General features: G+C 46.6%; 1 protein-coding gene across 1 annotated transcript; it reads left to right on the top strand.

The window, feature by feature from the left end:
- Window positions 1-2,137: 2,137 nt before the first annotated feature.
- Window positions 2,138-13,336, top strand: Cdca7 (cell division cycle associated 7). The gene is made up of 9 exons (XM_038337441.1): window positions 2,138-2,265; window positions 4,955-5,077; window positions 8,221-8,457; window positions 8,935-9,018; window positions 9,716-9,916; window positions 10,275-10,412; window positions 11,054-11,203; window positions 11,630-11,766; window positions 12,268-13,336. Exons 1-9 carry the CDS (start codon window positions 2,245-2,247, stop codon window positions 12,296-12,298), a joined length of 1,122 nt encoding a protein of 373 aa, XP_038193369.1. The 5' UTR covers window positions 2,138-2,244; the 3' UTR covers window positions 12,299-13,336.
- Window positions 13,337-18,379: the final 5,043 nt, after the last annotated feature.

Below are 18,379 nucleotides of genomic sequence, written 5' to 3'. Positions count from 1 at the left end.
GCCAGATGGTGGGGAACACTTTAAATTTCAGCACTTGGGAGGCAGAGGCAGGCAGATCTCTGTGAGTTTAGGGTGTGGTCTACAGAGCTAGTTCCAGGACAGCCGGGCCTATACAGCGAAACCCTGTCTAGAAAAATCAAGCCAAACCAAACCAAACAAAAAAACAAACAAACAAAGAAGAAACAACAAAAGAAAAATGTAAATCAATTTTTTTGGGTTTTTTTTTGTTTTTTTTTTTTGCTTTTTGAGACAGGGTTTCTCTGTATAGTCCTAGTTGTCCTGGAACTTGCTCTGTAGACATGGCTGGCTTTGAACTCACAGAGATCCCTCTGCCTCTGCCTCCCGAGTGCTCAGATTAAATGTGTGCCGCGCCTCCTGCAGCCACCACCACTACCCTGCTTCTAGATTTGAGATTAAGAATACTGCTGGGTGATGGTGACTCATACCTTTAATCCCAGAAATCGGGAGGCAGAGGCCGGAGGATTTCTGTGAGTTCAAGGCCAGCCTGGTCTACGAGAGTTAGTTCCAGGACAGCCAGGGCTGTTATACAGAGAAACTGTCTCCAAAAACTAAATATAAAAAAAATAAAAAGGACTAAGAATGCTCTTATCAGAACTTTTAACAGGCAAAGCGACTTGGATGTTCCCTTCATTCTGTGACCCCACATGTTCTGTTTTACTTGTACAGAACTATATTCATAAGAACACTGCAGAAGGACAATTTTAGCTCACCGTTCACTTAGTTGTTTATTTGCCCAACAAATGTTGACTGAGGACCTGGCTACTACCAGGAATTTTGCCAAACAAACCAATAGCTTTCTCCTGATGTTTACTTTGGGGACTGGAGTTCTTTGTCTCTTGCACAGAGGGAGGGTGACCTTTGGCCAGCACCTTCCCAGCCATTGTCCTTCCCACGTTATTTATTTGTAAGGTTTTATGGTCAATATCTAGAGAAAACTGTGTGCACAAGCACGTGCGTTTGCATGCTCTGTTCACAGCCAAGGACTGTGGTGGCATCAATACCAAGGAAAGTTTTGAAATGAGGGGAAATGCTTTCACTTCAAGCACGGTTTTAAATCTATGACTATAATTACAGTTTTTTTTTTTTTTAAAGCATCACAGTTTTTTCGGTTGTTTCTTCTTTAAGTGAGTGGTTTTTTGCCCTTTAAAAGAGGGAAGCCTCAGTCGGGGAGGTGGTAGCATGGGCCTTTAATCCCAGAACTCTTAATCCCAGAACTTGCGAGGCAGAGGAAGGTGGATCTCTGTGAGTTCGAGGACAGCCTGGTCTACAAGAACTAGTTTCAGGCCAGGCTCCAAAGCTACAGAGAAACTCTGTCTTGAAAAACCAAAAAGAGGGAAGCCTCACTTATTTTATTGGTGTGGCTGGTTTGACGAGAAGCATTGTGAAAAACAGGTCTTCTTTCAAACTAACCCAGGTAGTTTCCAATTTTGCCTGAAGAAAAATGGACCACCCACACTACAATCGTCAGCAGCTTGTTATCTCAGAAAGATAAATCTCTAAAAGACTTTTACCCTCCAGGTAAATCTTTTTGGACCTGCAGGAAATGTTTGCTACTTTAAAACTCTCGAGTCAAGGGTCAAACAGTCGACTTCAGAATCTTTCTGGAAGCACCAAGACTTAACACAGCTAAAGACTTCAGACAGACAGTGGTGTGGTTTGCCAGATAAGAGCTGCTACGCCCGGGATAAATCAGCTAGTTGTGGGTGGTGTCGCTGCTGGCTTCTTTGACATTTGTCCATTTTTAAAAGATTAAAACCACAGTCGAAATGAGACCGCTGTGGTTGGTTCTGCACGCAGTCTCTGCCAGTCCTCTCCGCTCTCGTGGTGCATGCAAATAAGCCGGCCAGTCCCAGGACCACGGCAGTCACTTTCGCGCCACTTTCTCAGGACCGCGCAGCTCCATAAAGAACAGGCAGCAATAAGTCCCCCAAATGCCACGTTTCAAAGCGCATTCAGCAGGTACCGAGGACACTCAAGATTACGACGGTCGGAACCGCTTCGGTATTTTCCCCCCCGGGGCTTGGGCTCTACGGGTGCTGCTAAAACAGTCATTTTAGCTGGCAGGACCTGTGAGCCGGCGCGGGAAAGTCGGCGGCCCCGCCCCTCCGGCGGCGGAGTGCGCGCCCCTCCTCTGCCCCGCAGCTCCCTGTGCTCCGGCTGCTAGTGCTTGTGGGTTCCCGAAGAGCTGTCCCCGCTCGGAGTGCTTGGGTGCCCGCCGCCAGCATGGAGGCTCGCCGCGCGCGGGTGAGGCCCGGCCGGGTGCACTGGGGCGGGGTTGGTGGGTGGCTGGACTCCGGCGGGCAGGGGCCACTTCCCTCCGACTCCGCTGGTGAGCGCCGCTCTCTTGTCCCACGGTGCTTCTGTTCGTCGCCAGGTTGGGAAAAGTCACGATTGCTTTTCTTACAATCTTTGCACCCAGGATAACTCTGCGCCAACGTGATGCGCCTGCCGGCGCGCACGAGTTGGCAGCGCTCGAGGAGCCTGCGGAACGTGCGCTCGTGCTACACGTGCGCGCCGGAGGCGGGGGAGCTGGTCGCTGGTCGCTGGTGGTGGTGTCCGGCGGACGAATCCCCAGCGTTTCCATCCCGTGGGACTGAGCTCTGCATTACTTGCTCACGGCGGGTGCGTGACTTTCCACTCGTGCACTGGTGGCCCTGGAACCTGCTTCCTCTGCTCTGAGGCCCCTTCAACCACTCTGGATCTGTGGGTTTAGGATTGAAGGCCTTGTGAACATCTCTTGAGAACTTGGGTTGTGCACGTGGGGGGAAGGTATTGTTTTAGTCCTAGGCTGTGACTGAGCCCAGTTCAAGGGTCTGGCGGTGCAAGCCATGCATCACGGCGGTTTAAAGTGTGCTTCCTTGTCCCCTCCTCCCCACCCCTTCTCTACCTCACTAGCAGCTGCGAGCTGCCCCGAGTGGAACGTTACTTTTTTTTTTTTTTTTTCTCCAACGGAAGCCAGAACTTAGGTCCTGCCCTGAAGAGGGTCTAAGAGTGAGGGGGGGGGATGGGCGGAAAGGAAGACAGTGACTTAAAATAAGTTTTAGAGGTTCGGGACCCTTTTGGGGAGGTCTGGGTGAGTAGGCGGGGTCGTGGTTTGATCATTATCATTACGATTATCTCCGCCCGTGGGGAATTGGACTGAATGCGCATTTGGGCACCTGGCTGGAAGAATCGGTTCCACCCCTCCGAGTTTGAGTTTTCCTGATTTAAGTGATAGTAATAATGTCACCTTCGCTGCAAAAAAATTAAGCAAACATCGCTAGCAAGCCTGCCGCCAAGGAACGCTTGCCATAAATGGAATTAGAGTTATGTCTGCCAAGAAAGTTCACCCCAGGCATGGCCATTTCCTCTGTTTTTCTGTGTCTTTTCCGTCCAGGATATATTTGGCTGGTGGATGACTCTTGGCCTGCCGTGGCTTGTTAAAGCTTAGTCTGTTTTCCTGGCTCCTTTTGATTGGCTGACATGGAGAGCTAATGACATAGATTGATTAGAAAAGTGGAGAGACTCGAAGTCATTTAAGGAGCGGTGCTGTTTGAGGGGATCTCTTGGGTTTTGCGTTGTGTTATACCTTGTTGTCTTGGGCTTTCTCATCTGGAAAACGGAGCAGAGACGTTTGGGTTTCCTTTTGGCTCCTGACAACACTGGCTCGAGCATTTACTGTAAATACAGCCTTTATATTTTATAGCTTTCCCTATCTCCACACGGAATGAGGGGAGGTTGGGTTGCCATCATCTGGGAAATAATTTTATTGACTCTGAGAGACAGAATTTCATGAGGAAGTCCATCTCTCCACATTTAGGCATTTTCTCTCCCCCTAATGCTTCTGGGCACTCTTGTGGAGCTGGTAACAGCTTGCCCTTTACTGTTTTCAGTGCTGTTCCTTGAATCTATTGCAGTGATGGCACATGCCATTGATCCCAGTGCTCTGGAGGCAGAGGCAGGTGGATCTCTGAGTTCCAGGCCAGTCTGGTCTGCAGAACGAGTTCTGTACCAGTGAAGTTACATTTTCTAGTGAACAGTACAGGGCTGTAAATGGGAATGAGTGGAGCATTTTCGTATCTCCAAGTAATTTTACCTTAATGAAAACTTTTTTTAAAAAAAAAAAAAACTTCCCCCATGGGCTGAGGATTGATCCCAGGACTTTGCTTACTAGGCAAATGCTTAACACTGGGTTCTACACACACACACACACACACACACACACACTTTAAAAATTTCAAGTCCTAAGGGGCCATGAGAGGGATCTGCATGAAATCGTGGTCATGTTGAGCTCAGCTGGACTTTGAGTATGAGTTGCCCTCTAACTTGGCTTCTTGCACCATGTGTTTGTGGGCTGATAATCCTTGATTTGTAAGGGCTGTGCAGAACCTCCGTACCCCTCCTCACTGGAACGGGGCTGTTTGGATGACTGCCATCTTAAAGCACGGGACCTGCCCAATTTTTGTAGTTTGGGAAATTAGCATCACAGTGCAGCGCTCAAAGCCTACATAAAAAAAGACCTCATTAGCTTGGTTTTTGGCTGAGGGAGAAAACTTGCTCTGCCATCTTGCACTTTCGAAATCTCCTTTGAGAAGTACAGTTCAATCAGAAAAAAATGAGCTTGGATTTTAGGAGCTGGCATTAAACTCTGTGGCGCTGAATATAATGCTAATGCTTAGGACTATACGGTGGGAAGAGAAGTAACTGCAGATGTTTGGATAAATTGATAAATATCATTAAAATATTCTCCAGGAGTGATCCTTTCTTAGAATTTGACCTGAGTTGATTGGTGGGGGGTAGCCATTGCCAATCTCACTCTTTCTCTGTAGGGCCTGGAAGAACAATGTGTTCATCTCCTCTGCTGTTTAAATGCGCCAGGCTGAGAAAGATGTCTTTAGTGGTCCTGTGCTGCAGGAAGCATGCCACTTAACAGTGTTGCCATTTCTCTTTGCAGCAAAAGGCTCTCAAAGTGAAGAACTTAAAGAATGTCAGATATATGAAGCTGATTTCCATGGAAACGTCGTCCTCCTCTGATGACAGTTGTGACAGCTTTGCATCTGATAATTTTGCAAACACAGTAAGTGCGGCCTGAGAATAAACAGAATTGAGTCTGCGGTGCTCCAAGTGCCCCAACATGCTTTGTGCACGATTAAAACCACTTGCTTTTTGCCTGCATTTCTATACAGCCGCTAGCAAAATACGGCATGTGCTGCAATTTCGTTTTGCTCTTTGCAGTGGTTCTAGGTAGTGATTGTTGGAGGTAGATTAGCTGCTTATTGTGTCCTTTTGAAATGTCGCCTAACCCAGCAGGACTGATGACTCGCTGTAACAACTCAGAAATCATTTGTAAACCCCTGAAACGTTTTTTCTTTGTAACAAAAGCCATTCTCTTGTAGTGCACTTGTAAATGTGATTTGCTCTCGGCACGGTTTATGGAAAATTGGTTCTTGAAAGAAGAAAAAAAAATCCACAACCACATTTATTTATTTTACAGAAACCTAAATTCAGGTCAGATATCAGTGGAGAACGGGCTAATGTTTTTTATGAGGGCTCTGATAATCTCTCTGCCGCTTCTCAAAGGGTGAGGTGCGAGATGCATTAAGCCATTGTGGATTTTTGCAGAAACCAAGGCCAGATGTCACTAACGAATTGGCCAGCATTTTTCATGCCGACTCTGATGATGAATCATTTTGCGGTTTTTCAGAGAGTGAGATACAAGATGGAATGGTGAGTTTGAGAAGTTCACCAGTACCAAGAAGTGAGGTACATGCAGAGGCTGGAGAGATTTGCTCTTTGACCCTCCCCCCCATCATCCTCCCCCAGCTCTCCGGTCAGTCCAGCTGCCAGACTTGTTCCCCTGATCAAATGCTGTCTTTGCTTCTTAAAGCCATGTTTACTCATGTCCTCCTTTAGGTCTTACACTTTTTTTTTTAGGTTCCACAAATCTTGGAAATTTGTTAAACAAAGTTGGCTAGCCTCCAGATCGCTGTTAGCCTCAGATCTAGCTAATCCCAGGAAATGCATATGTCCTAGTCTAGCTACATTGGCACGTAGATGCAGGTACCTGGCCCGGTGCTGGCACAGAGCTGACAAAGGCAGGTTCCATAGTTCTAGCTGTGCCTGCATCTTGGGAACTACTAAGGACATCCTATAGGTGATACCAAGTAGGACCTCTGCTGCTTCTGTGTTTGCTTGCTCTCTGTTGTGCTTTGCCTGCCCGGTACGCTTCCCTCCCCCCTCAGCTTTCCCTGGAGCGAGTGTAGCTCCTTGGACTTTTCCCTAAGGAAGCGGGGTGCACATTACAATCACCTGCATGTTACTGTCTTCACCGTACCTGACAACAGTCCCTCCAGGCCACCCATTGGGTGACTGCTGTGAGGGACAGCACTGGCCCTGGAACTATTTTATCGCCGTCTGTACCGATGCATGCATCCCCTAATCAAAGACTTTTTCGTCCAAGCTGGTCGCTGGGGACAGTGTGCAGATCTGGGTGTGACCCATTTGTCTGCAGCCTGACTATCCTAGGCAGTCCATTAGCTCTCTGTAGGTATTAACTTGTGATGAAGAAAATGGCAGCTGGTTGAAAGTGCTAAGAATTAGGCCGGGCGGTGGTGGCGCACGCCTTTAATCCCAGCACTCGGGAGGCAGAGGCAGGCGGATCTCTGTGAGTTCGAGGCCAGCCTGGTCTACAAGAGCTAGTTCCAGGACAGGCTCTAGAAACTACAGGGAAACCCTGTCTCAAAAAACCAAAAAAAAAAAAAAAAAGTGCTAAGAATTCATGTCAGCTTTGTTTTGTGACCTCCGTCCGTGAACACTAAAAGTTGCCCATGGGGATCCCTATTTGTGGGTACTGCGGAGCAAACCCAGGGCCTGAGACACACTAAACATAGACCCTGCCACTGAGCTACATCCACAGCCCATTCAGTTTTTCGAGGGGCTGGGGAGATGTCTCAGCTTGCCTTGTATAAATGCTTAGTTGGTATAGTGGCTCATCTGTAATCCCAGCTTCTCAGAAGGCAGAGATAGAATCCCTAGGGCAAGCTGGCTGGCAAGACGATATGGCACATCAGAGGACTCTGGGTTTGATTGAGAGATCCTGTCTCAATTAGCAAGGTCAAGTGTGATTCCTGATATTAAACTCAGGCTTGACATGTGCACACATGCATGAGAGTAATGTTGTCGTGAGCAGTCCTGTCCAAAGCTTTTGTATGACTATGTGTTCTTGGGTCTAGACCTAGGAGTAGGTGGCTGGGATTTCTAGAGACTTTTAACTTTTCAGCAAGCTATATTAGTTGATATGAAGTGGTATCCTGTCTACATCTTGACTTACAAAAAGTTAAGTTGGGCAGTACCTAGACTGGTCAAATTCAAAGACTAGAAAGATGGTGGTTGTCAGGGACTGGTGGTGGGGAGAATTGATAGTTTTTGTTTATTTGCTTGTTTTTGAGACAGGATCTGGCAGTGTGGTGTAGCTCGAGCTGGCCTAGAACTTGCTGTGTAGCTCAGGATTCCTACATGTAGGGCTTACACACCCAACATACCGTACTTGTTGAACGGGCCTGAAGTTTCAGTTAGGGAAGAGAAAAATCTTGAAATGGTTTGCACGTAGTGGTGTGTATTTTAATCACAATTGAAAATGAATTGGATGCTGACAGTTGAGATTATGTGATACCATCAGAGGCATTGAAACCGTGTTCATGGGTGAACATAGGTGTTCCTAGAGGACTTTATGGAAATGACTAAGGATTGGTTTTAAGGAAATGGAAAGGGGGCAGGAGTTTCCATGTTTTAAAAAAAAATGAATCAGAAGCATAGGTCTCGTGACTGTAAAGGTGGCTCAGACTGTGCCTCAGAAGAGCAACCCAGTGGAGCTCCTCTCCGTTGTATTCATTTTCAAGTCTTGCTCTTTTGTTACCTGTGATCCTTGCTGTTCACTTAACGGCTGATTTGCTCTTGTCCTTCATGCCAAACGGATTTTTGTTTGTTTTTGTTTTTTGAGACAGGGTTTCTCTGTGTGTCCTCGGCTGTCTCCGGAACTCATTCTGTAGACCAGGCTGGCCTTAAACTCACAGAGATCTGCCTGCCTCTGCTTCCCTAAACGCTGGGATTAAAGGTGTTTGCCACCACTGCCGCTTCCGAAAAGGATTTTGTAGTTGTCATTGGTTCCGCTTGTATGCCAATCAGCGGGTCCTTACCAACTCCCTTGCTCTGGTTAACTAGAGACTGCAGTTGGACCGGGAAGGCTGCCGGACCCGGAGTCAATGCCGTCTCTCGGGACCTCTCAGGGTAGCCATGAAGTTCCCAGCACGAAACCCACGGGGGCCAGTCAACAAAAAAGCCATCCCCTCAAAACCCTCTGAGAACTCTGCAAACGATTCCCATTCTGACTCTGAGGAAGAAGACGGCATGAACTTTCTGGAGAAGAGGGCTTTAAATATAAAGCAAAACAAAGCAATGGTAGGTGTTTGGATGTACCCAAAGGAACCGTTTCTGGCTTTTCTCTAAGCAGCTCGCTTCTTCTACCTCTCTGTTTGCATGTAGTTGCGAAGACTTAATGATGTTTTGAATATTTATATTTGCTTTTATTTATGTGGGGGAGGGGGCTATGCGTGCAGTGCCCTTGGAGGCTAGAAGAGGGCATTTTGTATTCCCTGGAACTGGAGCTAAGCCTGGTTGTGTGTTAACCATGTTGGTGCTGGGAACTGAACCCGGGTCCTCGGAAAGAGCAAGTGATTTTACCTGCTGAGCCTGCTCTTCGGGCCCCTCCAGCTGCTTTTTAAACTGCTGAGAGGTAGGATAAGCGCAGTGGGGTATTTGGCGGAAACTTGACTATGTTAACTTACTAAGTAGAAGGTTGAGGGGTAGGCTAATGTTATTGCCACAAATTTCTTCTTGTCACCAGTTAAAATTCCGATTTACTTTCTCCCCCTTTAGCTTGCAAAGCTGATGTCAGAATTAGAAAGCTTCCCTGGCATATTCTCCGGAAGACATTCCCTCTCTGGTCCCGGATCCAAAGGTGTAAGTGCTTCTTTCTGAACTGTTGTTTTGGACACACCCAGGGCAGATCTCTGAAATTTTAGAGTCTTGTTTTTGTATTGGGGGAGTCACTAGAAACAGCCCCCCCCCTTTTTTCTTTTTTGAGACAGGGTTTCTCTGTAGCTTTGGGGCCTGTCCTAGAACTAGCTCTTGTAGACCAGGCTGGCCCCAAACTCACAGAGATCCACCTGCCTCTGCCTCCCGAGTGCTGGGATTAAAGGCATGCGCCACCACCGTCCAGTGAATGGGCAATCTGCTTTGCCTCTACCACCCTTGGCCATACCCCTTTCGATCCTTTCTCTCCACACTAGCAGCAAGGAAGATTGATAACTTGTTTCTCTATACCCAGATAGCGTATTTTTTTCCCTACGTGCTAGATGCAAAATAGGATTTTTGTTTATGTTTTGTTGTTGTTGTTGTTGTTGTTTTTGATTTTTCAAGACAGGGTTTTTCTGTGTCGTAGTCCTGGCTGTCCTGGAACTCACTTTGTAGACCAGTCTGGCCTTGAGCTCACTGAGATCCCCCAGCCTCTGAGTGCTGGGATTAAAGGTGTGTGCGACCACCGCTTGGCTCAAAATCGGTCTTTTGAAGACATACCGAGGGGAAAAGGAAGTACACAGAATTTCTTGGTCAAGTCATACCCTACTAAGAAGTGGGTCTGTATTGTTTCCTTCACCAGTCAAAGTCCCCTAGAAGACGCACATTCCCAGGCGTGGCTTCCAGAAAGAACCCTGAACGGAGAGCCAGGCCTCTTACCAGGTCAAGGTCCCGGATCCTGGGGTCTTCGGGCGCTCTGCCCACAGAGGAGGAGGAGGAAGAAGAGGAAGAGGATAAATACATGCTAGTGAGGAGGAGGAAGTCCGTGGATGGCTACATGAATGTGAGTCCTCCATGGCATCTCCTTCTGTTTCCCCTCCTCGGGAAGCTTAGCATTGAACACACAGCCTCAGGCCACCCCACATCATCAAACGCTACGTAAGCCATCAATGCTATGCTATGTAAGCATCCTTAGTTTTGTTTGCGACAAGAGCCAGATTTTCAACTTCTCAATATTTGTAAGAATTGTTTCTATGTCTTCGGCTAGTTATCCTTACAGTAAATTATACGGGCTGCCCCCTCTCTCCGTGAGCCAGAAAGATTTCCCAGACTGAATTTCCTGTGAAAAGTTTCACACTCAGACAAAGCATCTTGAGATTTAGGGCTGCAGAGAGGAATTCGGTTTCCTGCTTGTTCTGCAGGACGCCGACATGCCCAGAAGCCGTCGCCCTGGATCCATGACCCTCCCGCATATAATCCGCCCCGTGGAAGACGTTACAGAGGAAGAGATCAGGAACATCTGCAGCAACTCTCGGGAGAAGATCTACAACCGGTCGCTGGTGAGTGCCCCAGGGTTGTCCCCCTCCGGAGGACAGACAGCCCCTGTCCTAAGGGTGCTGCACATGGCATATGTGTGGTCTGGACAGTCAGCCCTGCATGGTTTTTTTTTTGTTTTGTTTTGTTTTGTTTTTTCATACAAGGGAAGAAGAGTTTTACAGTGTGCCTGGGAAGTCTGCAGTAGGGTTATATCTTCTTAACGTAGAAGTTGATTCGTGCAGATTGGATTTACTGTTTATTGTTAGGGTGTATGTATCAGTAGGAATATAACTGGGAATGCAATGGTGAGCCAAAGGGGGTTGTTGTTGTTGTTTAAGTGGATCTGGTGGAATTTTTTTTTCCTGTGCTGGGGATCAAACCCAGGATCTTGAGTGGGTTAAACATGTACTCTGGTCTTGAGTCATGTCTCCTCCCCCCCACCCCAAAAGTTTTGATGATACTACTGTTGTCCCACCAACAGAGTGGAAAGCTTGCTTGAGATACTTTTCATACTTGTGTGTGTAGGTGCTAAGTGAACTTCAAAGATCGAGTTTCAGGTCCCTTACTACAGTGTGGATATTCTTTGTATCGTTTTTTTTGTTGTTGTTGTTTTTCTCTACAAAAAGCAGTGCTTGCTTCTTCTCTCATCTGGTCCTCCTTTCAGGGTTCTACGTGTCATCAGTGTCGCCAGAAAACCATTGACACCAAAACAAACTGCAGGAATCCGGACTGCTGGGGCATCCGGGGCCAGTTCTGTGGGCCCTGCCTTCGAAACCGCTATGGGGAAGAGGTCAAGGACGCTCTGCTGGACCCGGTAGGTTCTGGAAAAGAATGGGGAAGGGAATTGAACTCGCGGTGTCAGGAGTCCATGGTGTGGTGCTGCCTGAATGTAACTGTCCAGAGAGCTCAGGGCTGCTGCTCAGAGGTTGATTCTCTGTGTGTGTCTGTGTGTGTGTGTGTCTGTGTGTGTGTGTCTGTGTGTACGCGCGCATGCCCGCGCTCATGGTGCCAGGGCTCTAGAACCCAGGGCTTTACATACACTAGGCAAATGCTCTCACGCTGAGCCAGAAACTTGGATTCTAGCTCATAAAAAAACCTGTTTTATGACTTAGTTATTAAAAAAAAAAGAGTCACAGGGTGAATGGGTTGATGCTGAGTACTTGAGTGGCTAAAGAAACGGAACCAATGGATGGAGGTGAAGGGATGCTTAGCCTCAGGGTGCTTTCCCACAATCCTTCAGAACTGGCACTGCCCGCCCTGCCGAGGAATTTGCAACTGCAGCTTCTGCCGCCAGCGTGATGGCCGGTGTGCCACGGGAGTCCTCGTGTACTTAGCCAAGTATCATGGCTTCGGGAACGTGCACGCTTACTTGAAAAGGTAACGGCCGTGTGTCTTTTCACTTTTGCGCCTGAGTCTCAGATTTATTTGTGCGCCTTAATAAGATGATAGATGTCTGGAGAGTGGCTCTCTTGGGGCAGGTTAGCGGAAATTGCGTCTTCAGTTGAGCAGGTCATGGATATAACATGGGTTGGATGGCTAAGACACGTGTGTTGACAGTATGTATGTTAGTGCTCCATAATTTTTTTTTTTTAAAGAAATGAATTTGACTTTCCAAAGAATTACTGGTTTAAAACCATCTTGACGGGCTGGAGAGATAGCTCAGAGGTTAAGAGCATTGCCTGCTCTTCCAAAGGTCCTGAGTTCAATTCCCAGCAACCACATGGTGGCTCACAACCATCTGTAATGGGGTCTGATGCCCCCTTCTGGCCTGCGGGCATACACACAGACAGAATACTGTATACATGATAAATAAATAAATATTTTTTAAAAATTTAAAAAAAAAAACCATCTTGACATCTTTGTCTTTGCCCTTCACAGTCTGAAGCAGGAATTTGAAATGCAAGCCTGAAGATCCACTACCTGCTTTCGGCTTCTCAAGGCTCTCTTCTTGATACTGTCGTTGATGGGCACCTATCTGTCTTAGAACTCAGTCAGATTAATCTTGTGGGATTCACACTTGTTTCGGGGGCCTCATATCACTAGTTACACTTCAGCTACATGTAGTTCCCCACAGCTTGCCCTGGCCCCTACCTGGTAGCCTCCTCACTCCCATGGTCCTTTGCCACCACTTAGTTTGAGTTCTTAAGTGGCAGTTTTCGAAGGCGTATTTGTTTTATTGGTGTTGAAGTAGTCTCAGGACATACCAATAAACCCAAGCACTTAGGGGTCCAGTAGTGTTGGGAACAACGGTTCTGCTAGATTGCAGAGAACAGCCCCTTTCACTTGTTTACGGTGTAGCGACTAACGTGCTGTCAGCTGACAGTTTGAAATGGATCAGGCCGAGGCACAAACAAAGGTCTGAAAACAATGTGGGAAATTAGGTAATTGCTGGGAAGTGGAGTAGCACATTGAAGGACTTCTTTGTGTTGTGCTTCAGCGTCCACCCTGTCGTAGTGGAGACTCGGTTGCTGCTGAGATCATCCTAAAGTTAGAGTGGTCCATCTATACACAGTCTCCACAGGTTTGTGGTAATGTGGTACCATAATTACTTAAACTGCTGTAGAAGAAGCCTTCTAGGAAGAGAAGACGATGAGTCTCTGCCATGGGCCTATTTGAAATCTTGCTGTGACGATTAGAAACTTAAATAGCTTCCTTTGGTTCCTGGAAGTTTCCTGAAGAGGATTTCCCGGGGGTTGTGTCCAGGGTTTCCGTTTAGGTTCTAAACAGTTTTGTGACAGAGATGGGTAGCTTTGAACCACTCTAGCGAGTTATCCCTGACAGTTCATGGGCAGATGCCGTGAGTCGCCCCCGCCCCCTTTCCTGTCACCGTGTCCTGCTCTGTTTGTGATGCTCATGGGACCTTGAATCATTCGGTGTAAATACAGCTTTTGCTCTCTAATGCTTTTATACAAAGGTTTTTATTTTAATAATAAAACATTTTGTTTAAGCTTGTGTGTTTATTTTTGCTTTTTAAAAATCAGTATTACTGTACTTAATCCCCTTCTCCCCTTGTGTTTTGAAAGGTCATTTCTGCCTCTTCTACTAAAACTTTTCTCTTTTGGCTTAAGTTTCTGATGCCCACAGGCAGCTCTTTGGAGCGGGGTCCCATTTGATGATGTGACTTAGCAGAACACACGTGTGCTTGGGAAGTCTTATATGGTTTCCTTTATTGTTCACAGGACTTGTCCACTTTTATCAAATACTTATTAAATGTGTTCCATGCCTTGAGTTTTCAAGACTGTAAGAACCAAAACACACAAAAGACAGAAACATGGAATCCCAGTTCACGCGAGACTGGAGCAGGAGGATTGTAAATTTGAGGCAAGCCTCAAATCACTTTATTATTTTTTAGAGAAGTTTTTGTTTTATATGTTGCATGGGTTTCTTCTGTATATGTGCAATTGCCCTCGGGAGGTCAGAAGAGGGTGTGGGGTCCCATGGAGCTTGAATCAAGCAGTGTGACCCACCAGATGCGGGTGCTGGGAACTGAACTGAATCCATGGAGATCAGCAAGCACTCCAATTGCTGAGATGTCCAGACTCCTGTACAGAGCTCTTACAACTAAATTTCTAACCAGGATTAGTGAATTACAGTCTGCACATCCTACCGCATATACCTTTTACATTTGTAAAAAAGAGTTGTTTTTTCCTTTTCAAAGCACTTGGCATGGAAGGACCCATGTGTTCACAACCATTCATAGTCCCGGTTCCAGGGGATACAATGCCCTCTTGACTTGTCAAGCCTGGCTCTTTATAAGGGAAAAAAATTACTATATCACAGATCTACCTTCAGTGGTAAACCATGGAGGTGCACATTTAGGTAGACCAGACTGAAAGCCACATGGATCCAAGCTGTAATTCAACCCCATTGAGTGTAATTGGGGAGCTTAAATGCCAGAGCTCATAAGTTGGTTTGACATTTGTGACTGGTGATTGACTGAACCCAGGGTCTTCCGCTGAGTTATACCCCCAACTGATTTGCATAGTTTTTGATGTTAGTGTAAAGGATACGGTTTTAACTTCAAAATGATGATCAACAACTGTTCATTGCGACATCTTATCCTTAAAGGAGCTGTATAGTCTACCAGAGGGACTATTGGAAAAAGCCTAGAAGTGCTGTGCCCTGTGGAGTGAAGGGAGGCAGCACCGTTTTCTCACCAGGCAATTCTGCCATAGATGCTTCCCTCCCGCTTTTTGAGACAGGAACTTGTATGTTGCCCAGGCTGCTCCTAAACCGCAGGAAAGGAAACTGAACTTGCCCTAGCAGGAACAAGAAAGCCTAGGGAGATGGTTAAGTTCAGTCTGGAGAGGAAGGCTGGGTGTCCAGCCCAACCTGGCTGAGCAAAAGCTAAGAGGAAGTGGAGGTTCCTGAGGACCAGGGGCCTCTCTGGAGAGAAAGGCTCAGGACAATGAGGGTGTGTGTGGAATGATGGCTACCCAGGGTGATGGATTATCTGCATGGGTGACAGAAACCAGGAACTTTCGCTGCATGCCTGCATGGATGAAAACCCTCTAAGCAGGGGAAGCCAAAGGCACTAGGCACTAGTTGAATGGTGAAGACATTAGCGGGAAAGAACAAGGAACAAAAGCAAAAGCCACTCACACTTGACTTTTATTCAATCTCCTTAGAAATTTGGGGTTTTGCAATACTGGGGTGTCCAGCTGAGGGCTTCCAGACATCCAGCAGAAACTTACTGGGGAAAGTGAGGTAGTCAGCTGGAATTCCCAATTGAACTTTCTATTGTGGATGAGTTTCCAGTGTCCAGCCTCCCAGGCCCCCGTAGGCATACTTACGGATAAAAGTCAGGTGGTGGTGATGCACACCTTGAATTCCAGCACTCGGGAGCAAGACAGGCAGATATCCGTGAGTTCGAGGTCAGCCTGGTCTGTAAAGTGAGTTCCAGGACAGGCTCCAAAGCTATAGAGAAACCCTGTTTCCAAAAAGAAAAATTTAATTTTGCTGGGCAGTGGTGGCACACGCCTTTAATCCCAGTACTCGGGAGGCAGAGGCAGAGGCAGGTGGAGCTCTGAGTTTGAGGCCAGCCTGGTCTACCTAAGATAGCCAGGGCTGCAGAGAAAAACACTGTCCTGAAGCAAAAAAGCTTTAATTTGGGGCAGGGGCAGGAGCAGGAGCAATGGCTCAGCAGCTAAGAGCACTGGCTGCTCTTCCAAAGGACCTCTCCCCACAACAGTGAACCATAACCCCAAAACCCTTTCTCCTCTAAATTGCCTTTGCCATATTTTCTCACCGCAAATAATGAAATGAAGATAACACGAGCATGTAAATATCATGTATCTGCTTAGAGATATTTATAATGACTGATATTGCTACATACCCTCCCAGAATGATCCCCAAACCATGAATATTGTGGCAGAGCAATGTGACTTTGTTTGGTTTCCTAGGAGTGGTTAAGTCAGCTACTGTGTGCGGCTTGTTTGTTTTGTTTTGCTTTTTGTTAAACCAGCTTGGTCTTGAACTCCTGATCCTCCTTCCTAGGATTACAGATGTTCACGACTATGCCTGCGTGTCTGCCTGTGTGTCTGTAACCTCGTGCCTGCCAGACACAGCGTGTCTTCGCCTTGTCCTTCCTTCACTGTGTGTTCCTCCTTTAACAGTATGTCTGGGTGAGATAAGCGCAATTTCTATCCTTCAAGGAATATGCCAGGAGGCTGAAGAGATGGCTCAGCAGGCAACAGTGCTTGCCACCAAAGCTGACGACCTGAATCTGACCCCCGAGTTGTCCTCTGAACCTCCATACGTGTGCCGTGGGAAGCATTGACACATACACACAAGTTAATTAAAACATAATACTGTGGAAAGAATACTCAAATAGTATATGAACATGGAATTAAAAGTTCCAGAGAAATACAATCTGGAAAATGCTTTCCTCAGCCACACAGAAGTTGGCGGTGTGAGGTCATGACAAACCTGCCTTGTTCCCTTTCCTCACTTGCTCTGATAATGACAGGAATCCATATTTTTGCTTTCTCTCATTTTCGCTTGTTTGCCCGTTGTTTTAATAGACCGGTCCTCAAGTTTTTCTTCCAAGTTGGGTAGCTGTAGATGTTCTGCTGCTTCTTAATGACCACCACTGTGGTCAGAAAGTAGAAACCGTCTCCGGAGCTTGCCTGGGCTTCCAAGACATGACCATTTTGAGTACTCTGGTGCTTAGGGAGGAAAATATGTAAATAAAATTCCTTTATGCAAATGCTTCCAGCAACTCTCATTGCCAGCCAAATTCTTGTAAATCATGATAAACAGATGCTACTGAGCTAAATGACTAAGTGAAATTATGGAGATAGAGTCTATTTATCTTATTCTTCAGTATTGGGGAGGGAGAAAAAGATATTAACTAAATTTTCTCAGCCTGCATGATGATTAAGGCAGACACCAAGAACTCTATTAATTGATTTCAGCAGGCACAATGAGGGGACGAACCCACTGGAGAGCTACCCTGAAAGGCAGAGCTTCTGTGACAATTTAGTTTGTTTGACCATAGAACCAGGCAGGAAAGTTTCCCAAGCAATCTAGCATCAAGCTTCCTGGGCCCCTGGTGTGTTCAGTGTTTTGTTACCCTTTTTTTCTTAACTTAAAAAAAATAAAATAAAATTTACCATTTCAAAACGTACAATTCGTTAGCTTCCAGCATGTTCATGGTGCTGTGTAGCGCCTCACTAACTGCAAAACATTCCCAAGTCCCTTACTCCAAAACAGTGTTCTGAACCCTCCTGATGCTGCGACACTTTAGTACCGTTCCCCACGTCGTGGTGACCCCCTACCATAAAATTACTTCATAACTACTTCAGTACTTCATAACCGCAGTTTTGCTACTGTCGTGAATTGTAATATAAACATCTGAGACCTTTGGGGTTTCGACCCACAGGATGAAAACTCTGATCTAAAGACTGCCTCCCCTCTCTCTTCTTCCCTTTCCAAGCTCCTGGACCCATCTGCTTGCTTTCTCTAAAACTGCCTATTTTGGATGTTTGGCTTGTACAAGATATAGTATTACACTTAGGTTTCTGTTGCTTAGGTAAACATGATGTGATCAAAGGCAGCTTGGAGCAGAAAGGTTTTATTTGGGTTGCAGTCCTTCATTGAGGGAAACAGAGACAGGAACCATAGAGGAAGTATTGCTTGCTGGCTTGCCTCCAGTGGCTTGCTCAACTTGCTTTCTTATATACCCCAGGGATACCTGCTCAGGGGTAGCACTGCCTCCAGTTTGAATGGTTTTCCTGTATGTATTTGAGTGTACCCTGTCCATACCGTGCTCTTAGAAATGAGATGAGGGCATCAGATCCCCTAGAACTGGAGTTACAGACAGCTGTGAGCCACCATGTGGGTGCCGAGAACTCACCCCCAGGTCCTCTGTAAGAGCAGCCAGTGCTCTTAACCACGGAGCCGTCCCTCCAACCCCACTCTATTCTATTTTTTAGACTATCATTTATTGTATGTGTGCATATATGTCTACATACATGTACATATATACACAGCATGGGCGGGAAGGTCAGAGGACAACTTGTCGGGTTTGTGGCTTTGCCGGCTGAGCCGTCTCACTGGCTCGATTTTCTATTTGCACACCGCAGTGATTCTTCAAAATTGTGTCACTTTTTTTTTTTTAAAGAAAAATTGTATTTAAGTGTGTGCAGTAGTGGGGAATAAGCCCACTGCCTGATACAAGCGAGGCTGGTGTTTTCTCGCTGAACTATACACACAACTTGTGAACTTAAATTTTCTTCTCCCATCTTAGACACTTCAGCATCTCTCCCAGGCTAGAGCTCACCTTCCCTTACTAACGTGTTGACCTTGTCGTCCATCCCAATCCTGTCCTCTGCCCGTTGCTCTTTCTCTTTCTACTCTTGCACAGCATCCTCTGCGCTAGAGTCCACTCCATGATCCCTTTTGTGCCGCACGGGTGTCTTAATTAGTGTGACGCAATGGCTAATATCTCTTGTCAACCTGATGGCATCGAGGATCCCCCCCTGGGGAC

The sequence above is a fragment of the Arvicola amphibius genome, chromosome 7, assembly GCF_903992535.2.
Source record: "Arvicola amphibius chromosome 7, mArvAmp1.2, whole genome shotgun sequence".
NCBI lineage: Eukaryota > Metazoa > Chordata > Mammalia > Rodentia > Cricetidae > Arvicola > Arvicola amphibius.
This window is presented reverse-complemented; position numbering and strand designations above follow the sequence as displayed.

Bases quoted from the DNA above. Each gene is read 5' to 3' on its own strand.
- Cdca7 (XM_038337441.1), top strand. From the start codon at position 2,245: ATGGAGGCTCGCCGCGCGCGG. The intron at 2,266-4,954 runs GTGAGGCCCGGC...TTCTCTTTGCAG, and splicing joins TGGAGGCTCGCCGCGCGCGG to CAAAAGGCTCTCAAAGTGAA. The intron at 10,413-11,053 runs GTGAGTGCCCCA...TCCTCCTTTCAG, and splicing joins AGATCTACAACCGGTCGCTG to GGTTCTACGTGTCATCAGTG.